The following is an 18221-nucleotide window of genomic DNA, read 5'->3' as shown; positions in this document are numbered from 1 at the left end:
TGGCGTGCGGCGCGGCTGTGGTTTGTGTTCTGTGCTGACTTTTGTGGCGACTCGAACAAACAACCAAACAACCAACAAATGATAAAAACGCCTCCTTCAATCGACGAACCTGGCGAAACAAACGCATCCTGCGAACGATTTGCACGTGTGGGCTGTTCTGCATCTGGACACACGAAACACGAAACACGAACAATGTTAATGAAAAAAAATGGTGAATGGTTCAATTCAGCGGATTGAGCAACCAGGAGAGTGCGAAGAAAGGAAACTGGTACGGCGTGATTGGGATGATGTTTGGCGTGGCGCTGGCGACGGTTGATGCGTGGCACGATGCGACAGCGAAGGGGGCAGACATCTGGAAGATTCTGGGGACGATTGTGCTGATGATTATCCCGGGAGCGTCGATCGGGGTGTATGTGGCGCTGCGTGTGGTGATGACGGCGATGCCGGAGCTGATTGCGTGCCTGCACTCGTTTGTGGGGCTGGCGGCGACGCTGATTGGGTACGGGAGCTTCTTCAACGACGAGCATGCGGAAGGGACGTTCAACGTGGGGCTGCAGCGGCTGGAGTGCTTCCTGGGGATCTTCATTGGGGCAGTGACGTTCACGGGGTCGCTGATTGCGTTTGGGAAGCTGAACGGGAAGGTGCCGTCGAAGCCGTACATGTTTGGGGGGAAGTACCGGATGTGGATCAACGGGGGCATCATTGGGATCTCTTTGGTGTGCATGATGCTGTACATGTATGGGCTGTCGTGGGGGTGGGACCTGATGAACCTGACGGTGGGGACGGTGCTGTCTCTGGTGCTGGGGGTGGTGCTGATCATGGCGATCGGGGGAGCAGACATGCCGGTGGTGATATCGATGCTGAACTCGTACAGCGGGTGGGCGACGGCGATGTCGGGGCTGATGCTGAGCAACATGGTGATGGTGGTGACGGGGGCGCTGGTGGGGTCGTCGGGTGCGATCCTGTCGTACATCATGTGCCGGGCGATGAACCGGTCGTTCATCTCTGTGATTCTGGGCGGGTTTGGAGAAGGGGCAGGAGGAGCAGCGGCGGCAGCAGCAGTGGAGGGAGAGATGAAGGAGATCCAGCCGATGGATGCAGCGCAGCTGGTGGCGAAGTCGAAGTCGATTATCATTGTGCCGGGGTATGGGATGGCAGCGGGAAAGGCGCAGCATGCAGTGGCAGCGATCACGAAGCTGATGAGGAAGCACGGGTGCAACCTGCGGTTTGCAGTGCATCCAGTGGCCGGGCGTCTGCCGGGGCACATGAATGTGCTGCTGGCAGAGGCGCGTGTGCCGTATGACATTGTGATGGAGATGGAGAAGATCAACCCCGACTTCCCGTCGACAGATCTGGCGATTGTGCTTGGAGCGAACGACATTGTGAACCCGTCAGCGCTGGACGACCCGAACTCGCCGATTGCAGGGATGCCGGTGGTGGAGTGCTGGAAGGCGAAGAACGTGATAGTGATCAAGAGAGGGAAGGGAACAGGATATGCGGGTGTGGAGAACCCGCTGTTCTACAAAGAGAACACGCGGATGCTGTATGGGAATGCGCTGGCGGTGTGCGAGAAGATGCTGGCGAACCTGACGGGGATCCTGGGAGACTCGTCGGCGGTGGCAGCAGCAGCGCCGAAGGTGGACGAGACGACGCCGCTGAAGCAGGAGGAGAAGGCAGGATACCAGACGCAGGAGAAGTTCCCTGATCCGGTGCACTTTGTGGGGGTGCCGAAGGAGGTGTTTGGAGGGGAGAGGCGTGTGGCAGCGACGCCGGAGTCTGTTGTGTGGATGAGGAAGATGGGCTTTGGAGTGTACATTGAGAGCGGGGCAGGAGAGCACTCGCGGTTCAGCGACGAGGACTATGTGAAGGTTGGGGCGACGATCTGCCCGAATGCGGAGGAGCTGTACAAGAAGGCAGAGATTGTGCTGAAGGTGCGTCCGCCGCAGGAGCACCCGGTGTACAAGGTGAACGAGTGCCAGCTGATGCGGCAGGGGACAGTGATTCTGTCGTACCTGTACCCGGCGCGGAATGGGGAGGTGATGAAGGAGATGGAGAAGGCAGGGGTGACGGCGATTGCGATGGACCAGATTCCGCGTATCTCGCGTGCGCAGAAGTGCGATGTGCTGTCGTCGATGGCCGGGATCTCGGGATACCGAGCAGTGATTGAGGCGGCGTCGTATTTCCCGCGGTACATGACAGGGCAGATCACGGCAGCGGGGTCGGTGAAGCCGGCGAAGGTGCTGATTGTTGGGGCGGGTGTGGCTGGGCTGGCAGCGATTGGAGCAGCGAAGGGGCTGGGAGCGATTGTGCGGGCGTTTGACTCGCGTGTGGCGGTGCAGGAGCAGATAGAGTCGATGGGGGGAGAGTTCCTGACGGTGAGTGTGAAGGAGGACGGAGAAGTGGCGGGAGGATACTCGAAGGCGATGTCGGAGGCGTATGTGCGTGAGGAGATAGCGCTGTTCACGCGGCAGGCGGAAGAGGTGGACATCATCATCACGACGGCGCAGATCCCGAACAAGAAGGCGCCGGTGCTGGTGACGGCAGAGGCGGTGTCGAAGATGAAGGCAGGGTCGGTGATTGTGGATCTGGCGGCAGAGACGGGAGGGAACTGCGAGCTGACAGTGCCTGGGAAGACGATTGATGTGTCGAACGGCGTGAAGATTGTGGGAGAGACCGATCTGGTGGGGAAGATGGCGACGCAGGCATCGACGATGTACTCGAACAACCTGTGCCACCTGCTGGACGAGATGGGGAAGGCGCAGAACTTCTCGGTGGATGAGAAGAACGAGATCATCTATGGGTCGCTGTGTGTGATCCAGGGGAAGATCCGATGGGATCCGAACAGGAAGCCAGTTTCGGTGACGGCACAGAAGAAGCCAGCCGGAGCAGCAGCAGCAGGAGCAGCAAAGCCAGCCACACCAGCAGCACCAGTGGCAGCAGCAGCAACAACAACAGAGAAGAAAGAGGAGCAATCATTGCATGCGCCAGCAGGAGGAGAAGAGGAGAAGAAGTCGAAGGGATGGTTCTTCTACTTCAAGTGGACGCTGTTTGTGGTGTTTGTGGTGGGGATTCTGATTCTGGCGGTGTTCATGACGACGGAGATGCTGAACCTGATTGTGATCTTTGTGTTTGCGATCTACATTGGGTTCATGGTGATCTGGAATGTGACGCCGTCGCTGCACACGCCGCTGATGTCGGTGACGAATGCGGTGTCTGGGATCATCATCTGCGGAGGAATTGTGGAGCTGACAGCGCCGTTCCTGGGGGTGTGCTTCTGTGTTGGGGCGGTGTCAGTGTTCCTGGCGTCGATCAACGTGTTTGGTGGGTTCATTGTGACACACCGGATGCTGCAGATGTTTGTGATGGAGAAGAAGATGAACTAAGTGCAAGATGGAAGATGCAAAACAGCAAGAATGGAATATCTATTTCATTTTTGTTTTTGTTTTTGTTTTCTTCTTCTTCTTCTTCTTCTTCAACATCCTTTTTTCTTTCTTTTTTTATTAAGAAGAAATTATATAGTGCATTCTTTTATCTTTTCTTTATTTGACTGTTGTGTGCTTTTGACAAAGAGTCCATCATTCTGTTGTTATTGAGTGCTTTGTTGAGCTGCAAGAAAGAAAGAGGTGAAGAGAGGGAGGTGTTTGTGTGCGAGCATTTTGGAGCAGTTCGTTCGAAAGCACGTTTGGAGCCATTGGAATTTCATATTCATTGAAACGTTTCACGTCAAAATATAAAACTGTATTGAAGCAAATCAAACATTTTTTATCAATTTTTTTTTTTCTTATTAAAATTATTTTTGTAAGAAAACAATCAAAATGCTTCTTCCAAAAAATGAGGAGTTTGAAGAGATGGTACAAGTGCATTTCAAAAAGATGATTGAAGAACAAAGAAATGGATGAAGTGGGAAATGTTTGCATTCCAGTTGAATCCATGGATAAAATCAAGAGTTTTGCCTTTTTTTTTCTGCAGGAGCGTTGATGAGGAGCAACGAGTTTATTGAGAGAGCGGAGAATTGGAGAGAAGAATGAGATAGGATTTTAAATTTTCAATATGGAAGTATTTTCCTAAATATGTTTTAAATAACAAAAAAAAATATTCGTCTGATGATTATTTTGAACTGAAAGGTCAATTTAATATTTTATTCGAAATATTTGTTATGTTTTACTTTTTATTTTATTGTGAAAAACATTCTTCTACAAAAAAAGTTGTTTTTCTTTCAAAGAAATAAAATTCAAAAGTCATGAACGCAAACAATTTTCATCAACGTTTTTTGTAGGCTTTCAAATCGCAATTGAAAAGAAAAGGAAAAAAAAAATAAGAAACGTCTTGAAACAAAAACAATAAAGATTTTAAACAATAATGGAAGTTGGATCACTCATTTGATACTTTCGGCGTCTCTTTCAAAATAAAAGATGACAGTTTGGCACATTTTAAATTGGGCATATTTTACTGTTGATTTATTGATATTTCCAAATTTCAAATTCTTTTTATAATCTAGTTACTTTCAAAAGCAACAGTGAAACTGATCGAGACTTATCACAGTTATTCACCATCATTTCGCTATACCACACAAATTAAAGATTTTGGGATGGTCCTAACTACGCCTGCAGAAGGCGTGGCGAACGGCGGACATGATAACGCCAATGGAGATTATATTTTCCGGGTTGGTGATGTTATATGCTCCCCCGATACAATTGGCTCCATAACTCCACGCCATTATGTTGTCGAATCTTTATTAGGACACGGGAGTTTTGGACAAGTTTTTCGTTGTCTTTGCCAGGAAACTTATCAAACATTTGCTGTGAAAGTAATAAAGAATTTGCCTCCTTACACAAAACAAGCAGCACTTGAAAAAAAGATACTTGAAGAAGTTTGTAATTAACAAACTGCTTTGTAAAGAAGTTTTATTTTCAATCTGTAATTTTTATAGATAAAGAACGCCGATCCGAAAGACGAAAAACACATGTTGAGATTATGCGAGATTTTTTATTTAAAGGACATTTTTGCTTCGTCACAGATGTACTTGGGATGGATTTGTATTCATATTTAAAGCAAAATCGATTTCGTGGATTTTCTTTCCGATTGATATCAAAGGTTTGCATTCATGTAACTTTCCATGAAATTTTGTAATTTCCTTTTCAAAAGATTTTAAACCAAATTTTGGATTGTTTGATGTGCTTGTATGACATAAGCTTGATGCATTGCGATCTAAAACCTGAGAACATCTTGTTGGATCAGTTTGCGATAATAATTACAATCAAACTTTTTTTCTTCAAAGAGATTATTCATTGAAAAATGCGAATTGATCACTTTTTTATTTTATTTTTAATTATTTTCAATGTTTCTTTTTAATCATTCAAAATATTAACAATTAATTCTATTTTCCCCAATATTCTGACATTTTCATATTAAAATTTTTCTAACAGTTGTCTGCCGAATATCCGAGTGATTGATTTTGGGAGTGGGGCATATGAAGGCAAAACTGTGCTGACATACATTCAGAGCAGATACTATCGCTCACCTGAAGTTCTGTTTGGATTGCCGTATGAATATTTATATTCACATTAACATTAGCATACAACATTTGAATATGTTTTATTTATATATAATTTGTATTTTCTTTCTTTCTCTTTCTTTCTCTTTCTTTCTCTTTCTTTCTCTCTTTCTTTCTCTCTTTCTTTCTCTCTTTCTTTCTCTCTTTCTTTCTCTCTTTCTTTCTCTCTTTATATTTCTATAAAAATTCTATCATCAATCATCTTCTCATTCCATCATCTCTATAAAAAATATATCAGATTCACCACTCAGATAGACATGTGGAGTGTGGGGTGTATAGCAGCTGAGCTGTTTATAGGCCATCCTCTCTTTCCTGCCTCTACTGAACACGACTTAGTCACTCGCATCACGAAAATGCTGGGGTATTTATATTTTATTTTATTTTATTTTATTTTAATTTTTTATTTTATTTCTTATTTTATTTCTTATCTTATCTTAATCTTATGAATGGATGGAATAAACGAATTATTGTGATTGGAAAATAATCAAATATGAAATTAATATTCTTATTATTTATTTATTTATTTATTTCCTTATTTATTTTTCTTTTCTTTCTTATGTGTATATATTTTATATAGTCCATTTCCACCATCATTATTTAGAGGCACGAAAGGAGAGAAGAAGTTCTACAAATTGGAACACAACGTATTCACTCTCATCACAACAGAAGAATTTAGAAAGGTTTAATATTTTTATTCTTTTATTTTATTCTTTTTTTTTTTTTTTAACATTTTCATTTTTAATGGAAATGTTAACATTTCTTTTTTCTTTCTTTCTTTCTTTCTTTCTTTCTCTCTCTCTCTCTCATATCCACAGAGGAGTGGGAACAATAGAGAAGTGAGGGAGTACAGTTATATCAGACCAACATTGGAGGAGACAATAGACTATCACCACAGAAAGAACTCAAAGGAGAAGGCTTCTATCAAGGGGAACGAGGGTATGAGGGAATATACACATAGAGATATATATGGAGATATTTATATGTGAATGAATATGTGAATGAATGAAGGGGTGTGAGAGAGAGAAAGGAAAAGAGAAAGAGAAGGAGAGAGAGAATAAAAAACTATTTTATTTTGCATATAATTTTGTTATAAATCTTTCCATTTCATTTATTTTATTAATTAATCTTTCTTTCTTTCTTTCTTTCTTTCTCTCTCTCTTTCTCTCTCTTCTCTTCTCTTCCCTTCCCTTCCTCTCCTTCTCAGACTTCCTCAGCTTCCTCCAATTCATCCACCTCTGTCTGAACTACTCTCCACTCCATCGCCTCACTCCATTCCAAGCTAAACAGCATCCCTTTCTGAATGGAATGAAATACGATGCTGATTGGACCCCTCCTCCTTCTCTCTCTTTCTCTTCTCTTTCTTCTCTGAAGATGAAGGGCATATCATCTGCTGATATCATCAGAGATATGAAGATGATACATATGAGTAATACTAATTCTTCATTAAATTCTTCTTCTTCCTCCTCCTCCTCCTCTTCTTCTTCTCATTCATCCAATCGATATAATCATCATCATTCTTCTTCTTCTTCTTCTTCTTCTCTTTCCCCTTCTCATTCTTCATCTCATATGCCTCTTCAATCAAATTCATCTAATTCATCTAATGTATCTAACATTTCATCATCAACTTCATCATCATCATCTTCTTCTTCTTTCTCTTTATCTTCCTCCTCCTCTTCATTAGATCCTTCTTCTTCTTCTTCTTCTTCTTCAATGAATGCATCATTCACTCACTTAGAGTCTAATATGATACCCCAATTGAATGGAGGGTGTATTCTGTCATCTTCTGATGCTGTCACTGCACCTCCACCTGTGAAGATGATGATGATGAAGGAAGAGAAAGAGAAGAAGGAAGAGAAAGAGAAGAAGGAAGAGAATGTGAAAGAGAAAGAAGAAGAAGATGATGAAAGAGGAGAAGGAGAAAGAAAAGGAAGAAGACAGAAAGAGAAAGAGAAAGATATGAAGAATGAAAAAAATGAAAAAAATGAAAAAAATGAAAGAGGAAGAAGAAGAGAGAGAAATAAAGAAGGAGAAGGAGAAAGAGAAAGAGAGAGAGAAAGAGAGAGAGAAAGAGAAAGAGAAAAAGGAAGTTATAAGAGAAGCAGATATAATCCAATGAAGGATGAGAAGGAAGAGAAGAATGAAAGAGAATTATTGAAACCAAATGAGAAAGAAGAAGAGGAGGAAGAAGAGGAGGAAGAGGAAGTGAATAAAGAAGAAGAGAATAATATCGATGAAGAAGCAGAAGGAGAAAGAGAAGGAAAAGAAGGAAAAGAAGGAGAAGGAGAAGGAGAAGAAGATAAAGTGAACAAAGAAATAAATTCATCATCTTCAGATACATCTCTCATGCTATTGAAGAGTTGCAATAAAACTAAACCATCTATATTTATGTCTTCTTCTACACCTTCTTCTTCTTCCTCTTCTTCTTCCTCTTCTTCTTCATTAAACCCTTCTTCTTCTTCTTCTTCTACACCTTCTTCTCTTTCTTCTTCCTCTTCTTCTCTAAGTCCTTCATCCTCTTCTTCTCTTTCTTCTTCTTCTGATTTGATTAAATCAAAATCTTTCTCTCAAAATTCTCTCAAGTCAAATACTTTCTCTTTGCTTTCTTCTTCTTCTCTTTCTTCTTCTTCTATAACACCCACTACAAATATTTTTTCTTCTCTAAATTCTTCCTCTTCTTCTCTTAATTCTTCTTCCTCTTCTTCCCTTTCTTCCTCTTTATTCAATCCTTCTTCTTCTTCATATTCTTCTTCCTCTTCATCTTCTTCTTATTCCTCTTCTCATTATACTCCCTCCCATTCATATTCTCATCCATTGTCACCTTCCTCTTCCTCTTCTTCTCCCTCTTCTCCTTCTTCTAATCAAATGTATCATTATCCTTATTCATATTCTCCTTCTTCTCCTTCCTCCTCCTCCTCCTCTTCTTCTTCTTCATATTATTTTTCTTCTTCTCCTTCTTCTTCTTCTCCTTCCTCTTCTTCCTCTCATCTTAGCCCTTCTTCTTATTATGGTGCTTTTTCTAATTCTTATTCTAATCCAAATTCTAATTCTAATTCAATCAAAAGATACAAAAAGGGATGGAATTATTACAGAGGAGGTAGCAATGATGGACAATTTCTATGAGAGAAAGAGAAAGAGAAAGAGAAAGAGAAAGAAGAAGAAGAAGAAAAGAGAAGAGAAGATGGAGAAGAATGATAATTAAATGAATATTGCATTATCAGAGGTTAAATAAAATAAAATACAATGAAATAAATACAATATTCATATTCATATTAACATATTGTCAAATAAACATGATGGATTTTATATTGGACGAAAAAGGAAAGGGAGAAAATGTTAGAATTGCATCAATTGTTGAATGAAACGAAATAGTTTTATTGGAACATTTCTATTTCTTTCTCTCTTTCTCTCTTTCTCTCTTTCTCTCTTTCTCTCTTTCTCTCTTTCTCTCTTTCTCTCTTTCTCTCTTTCTCTTTCTCTTTCTCTCTCATTTTTGTTGAAGAGATTTTTTTATAAATTTTTTTTGAATGGAGTATTATTTGGATTATGAATTTAGAATTATGAATTATGAATTATTGGTTGCTAATTATGAATTGTTAATTATGGTTTATTAATCATTCATCATCATTACATTTTATCATTGCCTTTCTTTCTTTCTTTCTGCTCTGAATCAATTTGGAAAGCATGTTTTATGAATGGAGTAATAGAAATATTATTGTTAATGATGTCTTCTGATTATGATGGTTATGATTATGATGATAATGATGATGCAAATATGTTCATTGAATATTTGGAATATCTTATTTCTTTTTATCTTCTTCTTCTTCTTCTTCTTCTTCTTCTTCTTCTTCTTCTTCTTCTTCTTCTTCTTCTTCTTCTTCTTCTTCTTCTTCTTCTTCTTCTTCTTCTTATTTCTTTTTTTTAATTTTTTTATGTGTTTAATTTTTTTGGGGATTGAGATAGTTTGTGTGAAAGAAATAATGTTAACATCAAATTTCTATTTCTTCTTCTATTTCTTCTTCTGCATCATCATTATTTTCTTCTTCTTCTTCTTCTTCTTCTATTATTGTTTGATTTTTACTTTTCTTTTCTCTTTCTCTTTATTCTTTCTCTTTCTCTTTATTCTTTCTCTCTTTCTTTTTATGTTCTTTAATTCTTGTTTTGTATGTTGAATGACAAATATTATCTGTTGCATTATCTTTTTACTCTTTCTTTGTTGCTTTGTCAAAGTCATTTAAATCAACTCTCACAAAATTATTTCATTTTTTTTTTCTTTTTTATTTCATTTTGTTTTGTTTGAATTTAATTAAATTTTTATTTATTTCTGAAATTCGAATAATAAAATTAAAAAAAAGTTAAAATAAAATTTTTCTTTTTCCTTTCAATTACATATTATTTGTTTTGGATGTATTTTCTTAAGTTAATATTTAAATATTTACACATTATTTATTTTTTTTTTTTTTTTTTTTTTTTTGATAACTGTTTTCATTATTCTGCAATCTTCTTATTATTTTATTCTTTCTGTTTGATTTGTCAATTATTCTTCTTGTTGGTTAAATAATCTGAGAAAAAAAAATAATTTCTTTTTTTAATTTCTTTTTTTCTTTTCTTTTTTTTTGAATTTAAAATTTCTTTTGACAAAAAGAAAGGAATTTTATAGATTAGCATCAAAGTTTTGCTGTTTGCGATTTTTTTTAGCATATGATGCAATAATTTCACCATTTTTTGGAAGTTTTTGGAAATTTTGTTAAAAAGTTTGGTATAAATTTATTTTTTTTTCCACTTTCATCTGTTTCATAAATGTTTTCGAAATAATAATAATCAAAATCAAAATAAAAATCAAAATAAAATTAATAAAAATAATGTGTTTATTGTTGATTTTGTTTGTTTTTTTTATTTTACGGGTTGATTAATGCTTTCGCACTCTGCAATTTGTCACAAATATTTAAGTGTTTTTCTCTAGTATTCGTTTTGCGTAACGTGTTCTCTGTTGGTAATGATACTTTTTAATAAAAAATTTGTTACAAATCTTTGAATATGTTCGATACTTTATTATTCTATTTTCAATCACTAAGCTGATAAAATTAACCCATTTTCATTTTCTATTTCATTTTTTTGAGAATATTATTTCCGAATCAAATTAAAAAAAACAAAACTCAAAACACTTTGAGGTCGAATTCAAAAATAATAATCATAATTCAATAACAGAAGTTTAAAGAGAGAGAAAGAGAGAGAATAATCACAACAAATGATGTTCGTATATCACAACAATCATTTTTTGACAGTCGAAAAAAAATAATTGATCAAATATATAACTGAAAACATGACAATCGATCAAAATAAAAAACAATATTTTGTGATAACTGTTGTAATCTATGCTGTTCAACTTATTTTAGCAAGTTTTATTATTAAAAATTTAATCATATTTTTATGAAAGTTCTCTTTTCTTTTGAAGTTTGCTATCTTGTTGGTGCGGAATTGAATATTTTTGCTCTTCGCGCAGCGACAAAAGCAATACCGCTGTTATTATTGATACCTCTTGTTTGGTTTTTATGGGACAAGCTCCTTCCTTGCCCTGTGCAGCAAACAGCCCAACCAAAGAGATTTAAACGTTTGAATTCTTCTTTTTCTTCTTTTTTTAATTGTTAATTTTTTTCAATTTTTCAAAGCATTGATATTACTTGGTATAGCATTTGGAGCTCTTGGTGACATCTTGCTTCTTTTTGAAGGAATTATTTTCCTTGGCTTTGGAACAGTTTCCTTTTTGACGGGACATGTATTTTATATTATTGCATTCTTCCCAACAAAACCTTTTCCTCATATCCACAAAATTATTCTTGGTGCTATTGCCGTTGTGTCATTTGCTGTAATTCAAATGTTCATCAACCTCAGATATTTTAAACAACCTGCCTTGTTTATTCCATTTGTCATTATATATTTTATTGTTGAAGGTGGATTGGTAATGACAATGATGCTGATTCCCAATGAGCCTGCACGATGTCAGTTTGTATTTGCTAAATTTTTATTTCAAAACATTTTCTTGTTTGCGTTGTGATAGAACTTGTCGATCAATTGGAGTTTTTGGATCATTACTTTTTTATATTTCTGACACTGTTCTTGTTTTTGGCATGTGCCTGCCAAAAGGAGTAGCACTTAGAAGCTACATTGTTATGATCACATATTATGCTGGTTTGTACACTCTTATTGCAGCTGTTTTTTTTGAAATTTATCGTTTTTAAAGCACAATTTTGCATTGCTTATTCTTACAGACAATTTAGTTGCCACTTAAAGCAGAATGAATACAAACCAATTAATACAAGCGAAAGTCATCATGAGATGCCTGTTTAATTACAAATATTTATTAGTGATTTTAGAGTTTATTTTTTTTTACAAGTTTTTGTGTTATTAGAACCTTTACAATTTTTATTAGAGAAAAGATCGGTTATTTTTTTATCTTTTTTGTGTAGTTTTTATTTTAAAATCAAAGACAAATATGTCAGAAAAGTCCCCTCCACAACAAGCTACAATAAATATAAATTCTACGGTATTTTCTCGTCTTACATCAGAGCTTCGGCAAAGAGAAGAACAAATTAAAAAAATATCTTCTGACTTGTCAAAGGCAGAATCCAACGTTGAAGCACTTCAAAAAGAGAAACAGGAATTGCAGTATTTAGCTTTTAGTTTTTTTAATGAAAAAAATCATGATTTATTTTTCTGGAAAGGTCTTCTTTGTCAATTTGCCAAGAGAAACTTGCACATGCTCCTGTAGCGGAAGAAACACAGAAAAAATTTGAAGAACTTCGAAAGGAGTTTAGTGGAAGATTAGGTGAAGAGCAGAAAAAGATTGCCTTGCTTTTGAAAGAACGAGAACTCCTTCAGAAAACTAATAACTCTCTTGCTGATTGTCAATCAAAGCTAATGAATGAAGAAAAACAAAACGAACAGCTACAAAAGGAATTGAACGAACAAAGAAAGAAATTGCGTGAATCAATTGATGTTGCACGCGAGGTTACAGAGCGTTTACGAAAATCGGAACAAGAAAAAGAAGAACAAAAATTGCTGAAGCGCGAAGAACTGAAGCACGAAAGTCAAGAAAAGGAAGAACTTAAAAACACTATCCAAAAATTAATTTCAGAAAAGAATTCCCTTTCTGAAGAAATAGAAATACTGAGACTGAAGTTGGAGAAAATGGAAAGTGATCATGTTTGTAAAAATATTTTGTCATTTGCACTTTTGTTGTTATTTCTTCTTTCGATTGCTCTTTTCATTTACCCATTTTTGTTTGGAAAAAAAAATATTATTTCGAATTAATCTTTTATCCAAATATAAAAATTTGAAATATCATTTATATATTTGACTTCTTTTTGTATTTTGTGATATTAAAACATGCTCATTGCTTGTTCAATCAGAGGAGCAGCAAGGCCGAAGCGCGCCGGCTGAGCCAACAGATCAGCAAAGAGCGTGCAGAGCATTTGGAGCGGTCGTTTGAATGGGAAAGAGAGAAGAAGAGGATGGAGAGGAGAATGGAAGAGTTGGAAGAGAGGGAAGAGAAACAAGAAGGAGGAGGAAGAGGAAGAGAAGGAAGAGAAGGAAGAAGAGGAAATGGAGGAAATGGAGGAATAAAGAAAAATTCTCTACAGAAAGAATATGAAAGCATGGAAAGAGGAGAAAAGAAAGAAGAAGAAGAAGAAGAAATGCAAGGTTTATTAGAGGAAGAACAAAAAACTCATGCAAAAAATGGAAAAGTTGAAGAAGAAAAAGCAGATTTTGAAAGTGACAAAAGAACGAAGAAAGAAAAGAAAAAAGGAGAAGAGGAAGAAGAGAGAGAAGAGAAAGAAGAAGGAGAAGAATTAGAAGAAGAAGAAGAGAAGAGGAGTGAGATCGGATTGGCAATGGAGGTGATGCGGCTGACAGGAGAAGTTGAGAGCAAAGAGGAAGAAATAGCAAAGTTGAATGAAGAAAAAGGAGAAATAGAAATGGAACTGAAGAATGTGAAGAAGAAAGCAGAGGAAATGGAAAAGAAATGCAAAGAGATGGAGGAGGAGAGGGAGAAGGAGAGGGGAGAGAGAGAAAGAGAGAAAGAAGAGAAAGAGAAAGAGAAGGAGAAGGAGAAGGAAGGAGAAGGAGAGAAAGAGAAATCAATGAAAGAAGACGATTTTATTCAAAAAGAGACAGAAGAAGCAAAGTCATTTGTTGAAGCAAAAGAAGAAGGAACTGTATGCATTTGTATTGAATGAATCTAATTCTTTTTATCTTCTCATATCTTATTTTTTTATTCAACATCTGTTTATAATTATTTATAATAACAATAATAATCTGCTTTCTCTTCTTATTTTATCATTTCTTATGATTTCTTTGTGTTTATGAAACTTCTGTCGTATTTGTTAGACATTTCCATCAACTCCATCTAAATCAGTTAATTCAACAGATTTCACCACAAAAGAAGAAAACACTTCATCATCATCTTCTTCTTCTTCTCCTTCTCCTTCTCCTTCTCCTTCTCCTTCACTTTCTCTTTCTGAGACAGACAAGAAAGATGACATTATCAACTCACTCACCAAACAAATACAGGAATTGAAGGATTCTTTGGTATGGATGAGATTTAACTTTTATTAATCTCCATTTTTATTTCATTGAATAATATCATTTGTTCATTCATCCATTTATTTAATGTCCTCTTTATGAATTCTTTTCACATTTTTTTTGTTTTGTTTTATTTTATTTTATTTATATATTTGTAATCCCATTCAAAAATTCAATCCAAATTCCATCTTATTTTGATTTATCCATTTTCTTTATTTTTCTTTCTTAATTATATTTTCTTTATTTAATTTATTTACGTCATTTCTTTTCTTTCTTTTCATTTTCTCCATCTTCTCTTCCTCTTTAAGTATTCATCTGAGCAGCGCACACTCGAATTAGAGACACGTCTTCTGACAGGACTCATTCCATATCATCCATTCTCTCCCACTCCCTTCGGTGCTTCTTCTCCTTCTACTTCCTCTTCCTCTTCTTCTTCTTCGTCGCCATCATCATCATCATCTTCTTCTTCTTCTTCCTCTTCCTCTTCTCCAAACTCAACCACTCCTCCCTCTTCTCCTCCACCTTCTTCTGCTTCCCCTCCTCCTTCTCCTCTTCTCTCTGATTCTTCTTCTTCTTCCTCCTCCTCCTCTTCTTCCCCTTCTTCTCCTGTTGATGTTCTTTCATTCTCTCAGATTCCAATGCCTCCATCAATTCCTTCCTCTTCCTCTTCCTCCTCTTCTCCTTCTCCTTCTCACACACTCACCCAGACTTCTTCACAGCATTCATTCTCTTCTCAATCTCAGTCTCAATCTCAGTCTCAATCTCATTCCATTCACAGCCAACGTTCTCCTCCTCTTGTCCATCGGCAGGACTCTTCTAACTCCCTTCGCTCTGCCACTTCTGCCTCTGCTCTTACTCCTCCCACTCTATTCGCTCATTCATCTTCATCATCTTCCTCCTCCTCCTCTTCTTCTTCTAATTCTTCTTCCATCTTCTCTCTCTCCAAACCTTCTTCTTCTTCTTCTTCTTTCTCCTTCTCTCCCTCTTCTTCCTCTTTTCCTTCTTCCTCCTCCTTCTCTTCTCATTCCTCTCCCTCCAATCAGATTCTTGAGTCTCGTCTGGTTGATCTATTAAACACACGACAGACTCTTCAGAATGAACTAGCTTCAACTCACACACAACTGGCAGAGGCAGAAAGGAAAGCAGAAAAATGGGAGAAGGAGAAGGAGGAGAGAATGAAGGCACAGAAGAGAATGGAGACAGCTATTGTGATGCTGGGGGAAAGAGAGGTTTGTGTAAGAAAAATAAATAAATGTTAGAGAGAGCATTATTTTGTGATACATATATATTTGTCCTGAAAAGGAGAGTTTTTATGAAATTGAATTTAAGAAAGTTATTTTTCCTTTATCAAATTTTCTATGACAATTTTTCATTTTCTATTCTTTTGTTAATACTCCTTCTATTTTTACTCCTCTTTTCAATTTATTCTTCTCATCACTATCAATTCTTCCAACCTTACTTCCATCTTTTCCCTCTCTTTCTCTTTCCCTCTCTCTTTCTCTCTCTCTCTCTCTTTCTCTCTCTTTCTCTCTTTCATCAATACAGCGAGAACTGCGCTGTCTGAAGGAAGAGCTGGATGATGTGAAGCAGCGTTTCCAGTCACAAATAGCATTTCTTGTGGTGCAGATTGAGCAGATGCAGGCAATCATCAACAAAAACGGCCTTTCTGCTTCAATTCCAAAGGGAAGTGCAGATGCTCTTTCGTCTTCCTCATACGCTGCATTCACTGTGGATCCATTGCATAATGCTATTTCATCAACATCTTCTTCCTCTCTTTCTTCCTCATCTTCTTCTCATTCTTCTTCTTCTACCCCTTCTTCCAACATTTCACCTTCTTCTTCTTCTTCTTCTTCTTCTTTGTCTTCTTCCAGCACAGATTCTCCTCAAAAGACTCCAAAATGGTCTCTCTTTGGATGGCTTAAATAGAATATGCCTCTTTCAATTAAGAATAATAAAAAATTTAATGATAAATAACAAATAATGAATAGCAATAATAAAGAAATGATTGAAAAGTTCTGTTAATATTGGAATAGAATGGCAATACTTAAACATAAATATTGTGGTTCTTTTTTTTCTATCTATTTGTTTTCTTCCAAATTAAATCCATTTTAATTCGGAGTTTATTTATAAAGAGAAAATGAAATTTTTCTTTGATTATTATTCTCCAAAGATTGAAATTCGTTTTATTTCTCTCCTTTTGTCTTTAATGGTTGTTTTATTTGTTTGGAACAAAAGCTTTTGTAAGTTGTAGACTGGAAAAGCATTTTCCAATCTGTCAATTCTTTTTTAGAACTTCTCATTTTCATCCCCTTAAGCAATTTATTTTATTTTTTTATGAATGATTCGACGTTATTCTATTTTATTTATGTGGATGTTGCGTTGTTTTCATTGATGAAAAGGAATAAATACGTTGTTGAATACGACAACATATTTTTTCACATTTTTTTGAAACATTTCATTTCATTTCATTTTTTTGTTAATTGCAATAAAGTTTGCTTTCTTTTCTGAATGATTTCTCAACTTTTCCTCATAAACTCAATGAGTATCAAATAATTTGTCGGCAAACATAAAATTTATGGAAATGAGAATTAAACATGGTGAAAGACACTTCATGTCACCTTTTAATCTTATTGTCATTGGAAAAAGTTTTCGATAAAAATAATTCATTGAATATTTCTTATTCTGCAAATTGTCATTATTTAAATAAAAATAATCTGGCGTTCAATAAAATGAGCCATTTAGCGTGTGATAATGGAGAACTACGAAAAACGACAAATGTTTATCAAACACTCTCAAATGAAGATGCCAATCAACATGAACAGATACAAAAATTTATTCAATTGTTGAATTAAAGAAAGATAAAAAGAGAACGTTTGAAAAAAAAAATAAAAATAAAAAATAAAATAGACAATCAATTGACTGACGAAAAATTATATGATCAAAATTAGGAGAAAGTGTAAAACGTAAATGAATAACTATCTTGAAGTCAGGAAATAAAGAACAATCATCTTTTTTTTAAAAAAAGTAAAAAGAAAAAAGATTCTGTGAAATATTTCATTAAAAGGAGCAAACACTCTACAAATATTTCACAATTCAACGTGAAGAAGAACGAAGAACGAAGAACGAAGAAGAAATGAAATTCCATGCAGAGCAATATAATAAATAAGGCGTTATAACAAATTTACAAAAGAATCTTGCATTTAAAGATTAAAAGAAAGGAATTTTTTTAAAAAAATTCGAATTTGAATACGAAAAAGCATTATCACAACAACCATTCATTTGCATTCATTAACATTTTGCAAGCCGTCAAATATTCAAAGAGGAAGGTGAAAGAATTTTGAAATAAAGAAAGATAGAACAGGAGGAGAAGAGAATAAAAAAATGAAGATGAAAACAAAAAATTCGTAACAGACTGTTAAAAAGAGGATTTAGAGAAGAACATGAAGATTAAAACTGACAATTGAGATCAAAAATCATTTACAAAAACAAATAAAATGCACTGAATGTTTAAATAAAAATTCAATAATAACTTATTAAAAAAAACTAATCATCAAGATAAATTACTTTTCTGTCCATGCAAAAAAAATCAAAATTTTCGGAAAGAAAAGCAAAAGCCCTCAAAATTAAATAGAAATTTCCATTTGGTAAAGAAAAAAGACATAGAAGAGAACGAATAGTAAATAAATCTGAAAAAAAAAAATCAAATTTAATGACAAAACATCAACGAAAATGTCATGAGTTAAAAAACAATAAGAAATTCATCCAACCATATAAAACACTCAACATGCAATAAGCAGTGCATGCAAATAATTTGATCTTCTGAAGCAAAATCACAAACTAAATATGAATAAATATGTCCATCAAAGTTAAGGCAAACAAAATATCAGTGATGGACTTCTTGCTCATCCATGCCGAACAATAACATTCGGGAAAACAGAACAAAAAGAGAAAAGTTATGTGTTCTTGAATAACAAAATAAAAAAAGATAAAGTTTAAGACTTTAATTAAAAAGCAGAAGAGACAAGCAGAACTTGATTATACTTCCTCTTCAACTGAAATGAGCGACGAGAAGAGTTGAGCATATTCA

At 36.1% G+C, this 18221-nt stretch overlaps 3 protein-coding genes across 3 annotated transcripts; all 3 read left to right on the top strand.

Moving 5' to 3' along the window:
• The first annotated feature begins 1406 nt into the window (after positions 1-1406).
• On the top strand, positions 1407-3769 carry MONOS_16238 (Pyridine nucleotide transhydrogenase). Its single transcript, XM_067869150.1, has one exon. It carries the CDS (start codon positions 1428-1430, stop codon positions 3381-3383), a length of 1956 nt encoding a protein of 651 aa, XP_067718731.1. The 5' UTR covers positions 1407-1427; the 3' UTR covers positions 3384-3769.
• Positions 3770-4974: 1205 nt separating this feature from the next.
• MONOS_16239 (putative dual specificity protein kinase yak1) lies at positions 4975-8674 on the top strand (the record flags this gene model as incomplete). The annotated part of the gene is made up of 7 exons (XM_067869151.1): positions 4975-5094; positions 5146-5237; positions 5427-5543; positions 5793-5915; positions 6132-6234; positions 6370-6490; positions 6759-8674. The coding sequence occupies 7 exons, from the start codon at positions 4975-4977 to the stop codon at positions 8672-8674; spliced, it is 2592 nt and encodes an 863-aa protein (XP_067718730.1).
• A 3336-nt stretch (positions 8675-12010) lies between these two features.
• MONOS_14868 (uncharacterized protein) lies at positions 12011-16643 on the top strand. Its single transcript, XM_067867706.1, has 6 exons — positions 12011-12217; positions 12274-12754; positions 12961-13767; positions 13940-14140; positions 14443-15363; positions 15680-16643. Exons 1-6 carry the CDS (start codon positions 12045-12047, stop codon positions 16058-16060), a joined length of 2964 nt encoding a protein of 987 aa, XP_067718729.1. The 5' UTR covers positions 12011-12044; the 3' UTR covers positions 16061-16643.
• The last annotated feature ends 1578 nt before the right edge of the window (positions 16644-18221 follow it).

Source organism: Monocercomonoides exilis (genome assembly GCF_001643675.1).
Source record: "Monocercomonoides exilis strain PA203 chromosome Unknown scaffold74-111510, whole genome shotgun sequence".
In the NCBI taxonomy this organism is placed as follows: Eukaryota; Preaxostyla; order Oxymonadida; family Polymastigidae; genus Monocercomonoides; species Monocercomonoides exilis.
This window is presented reverse-complemented; position numbering and strand designations above follow the sequence as displayed.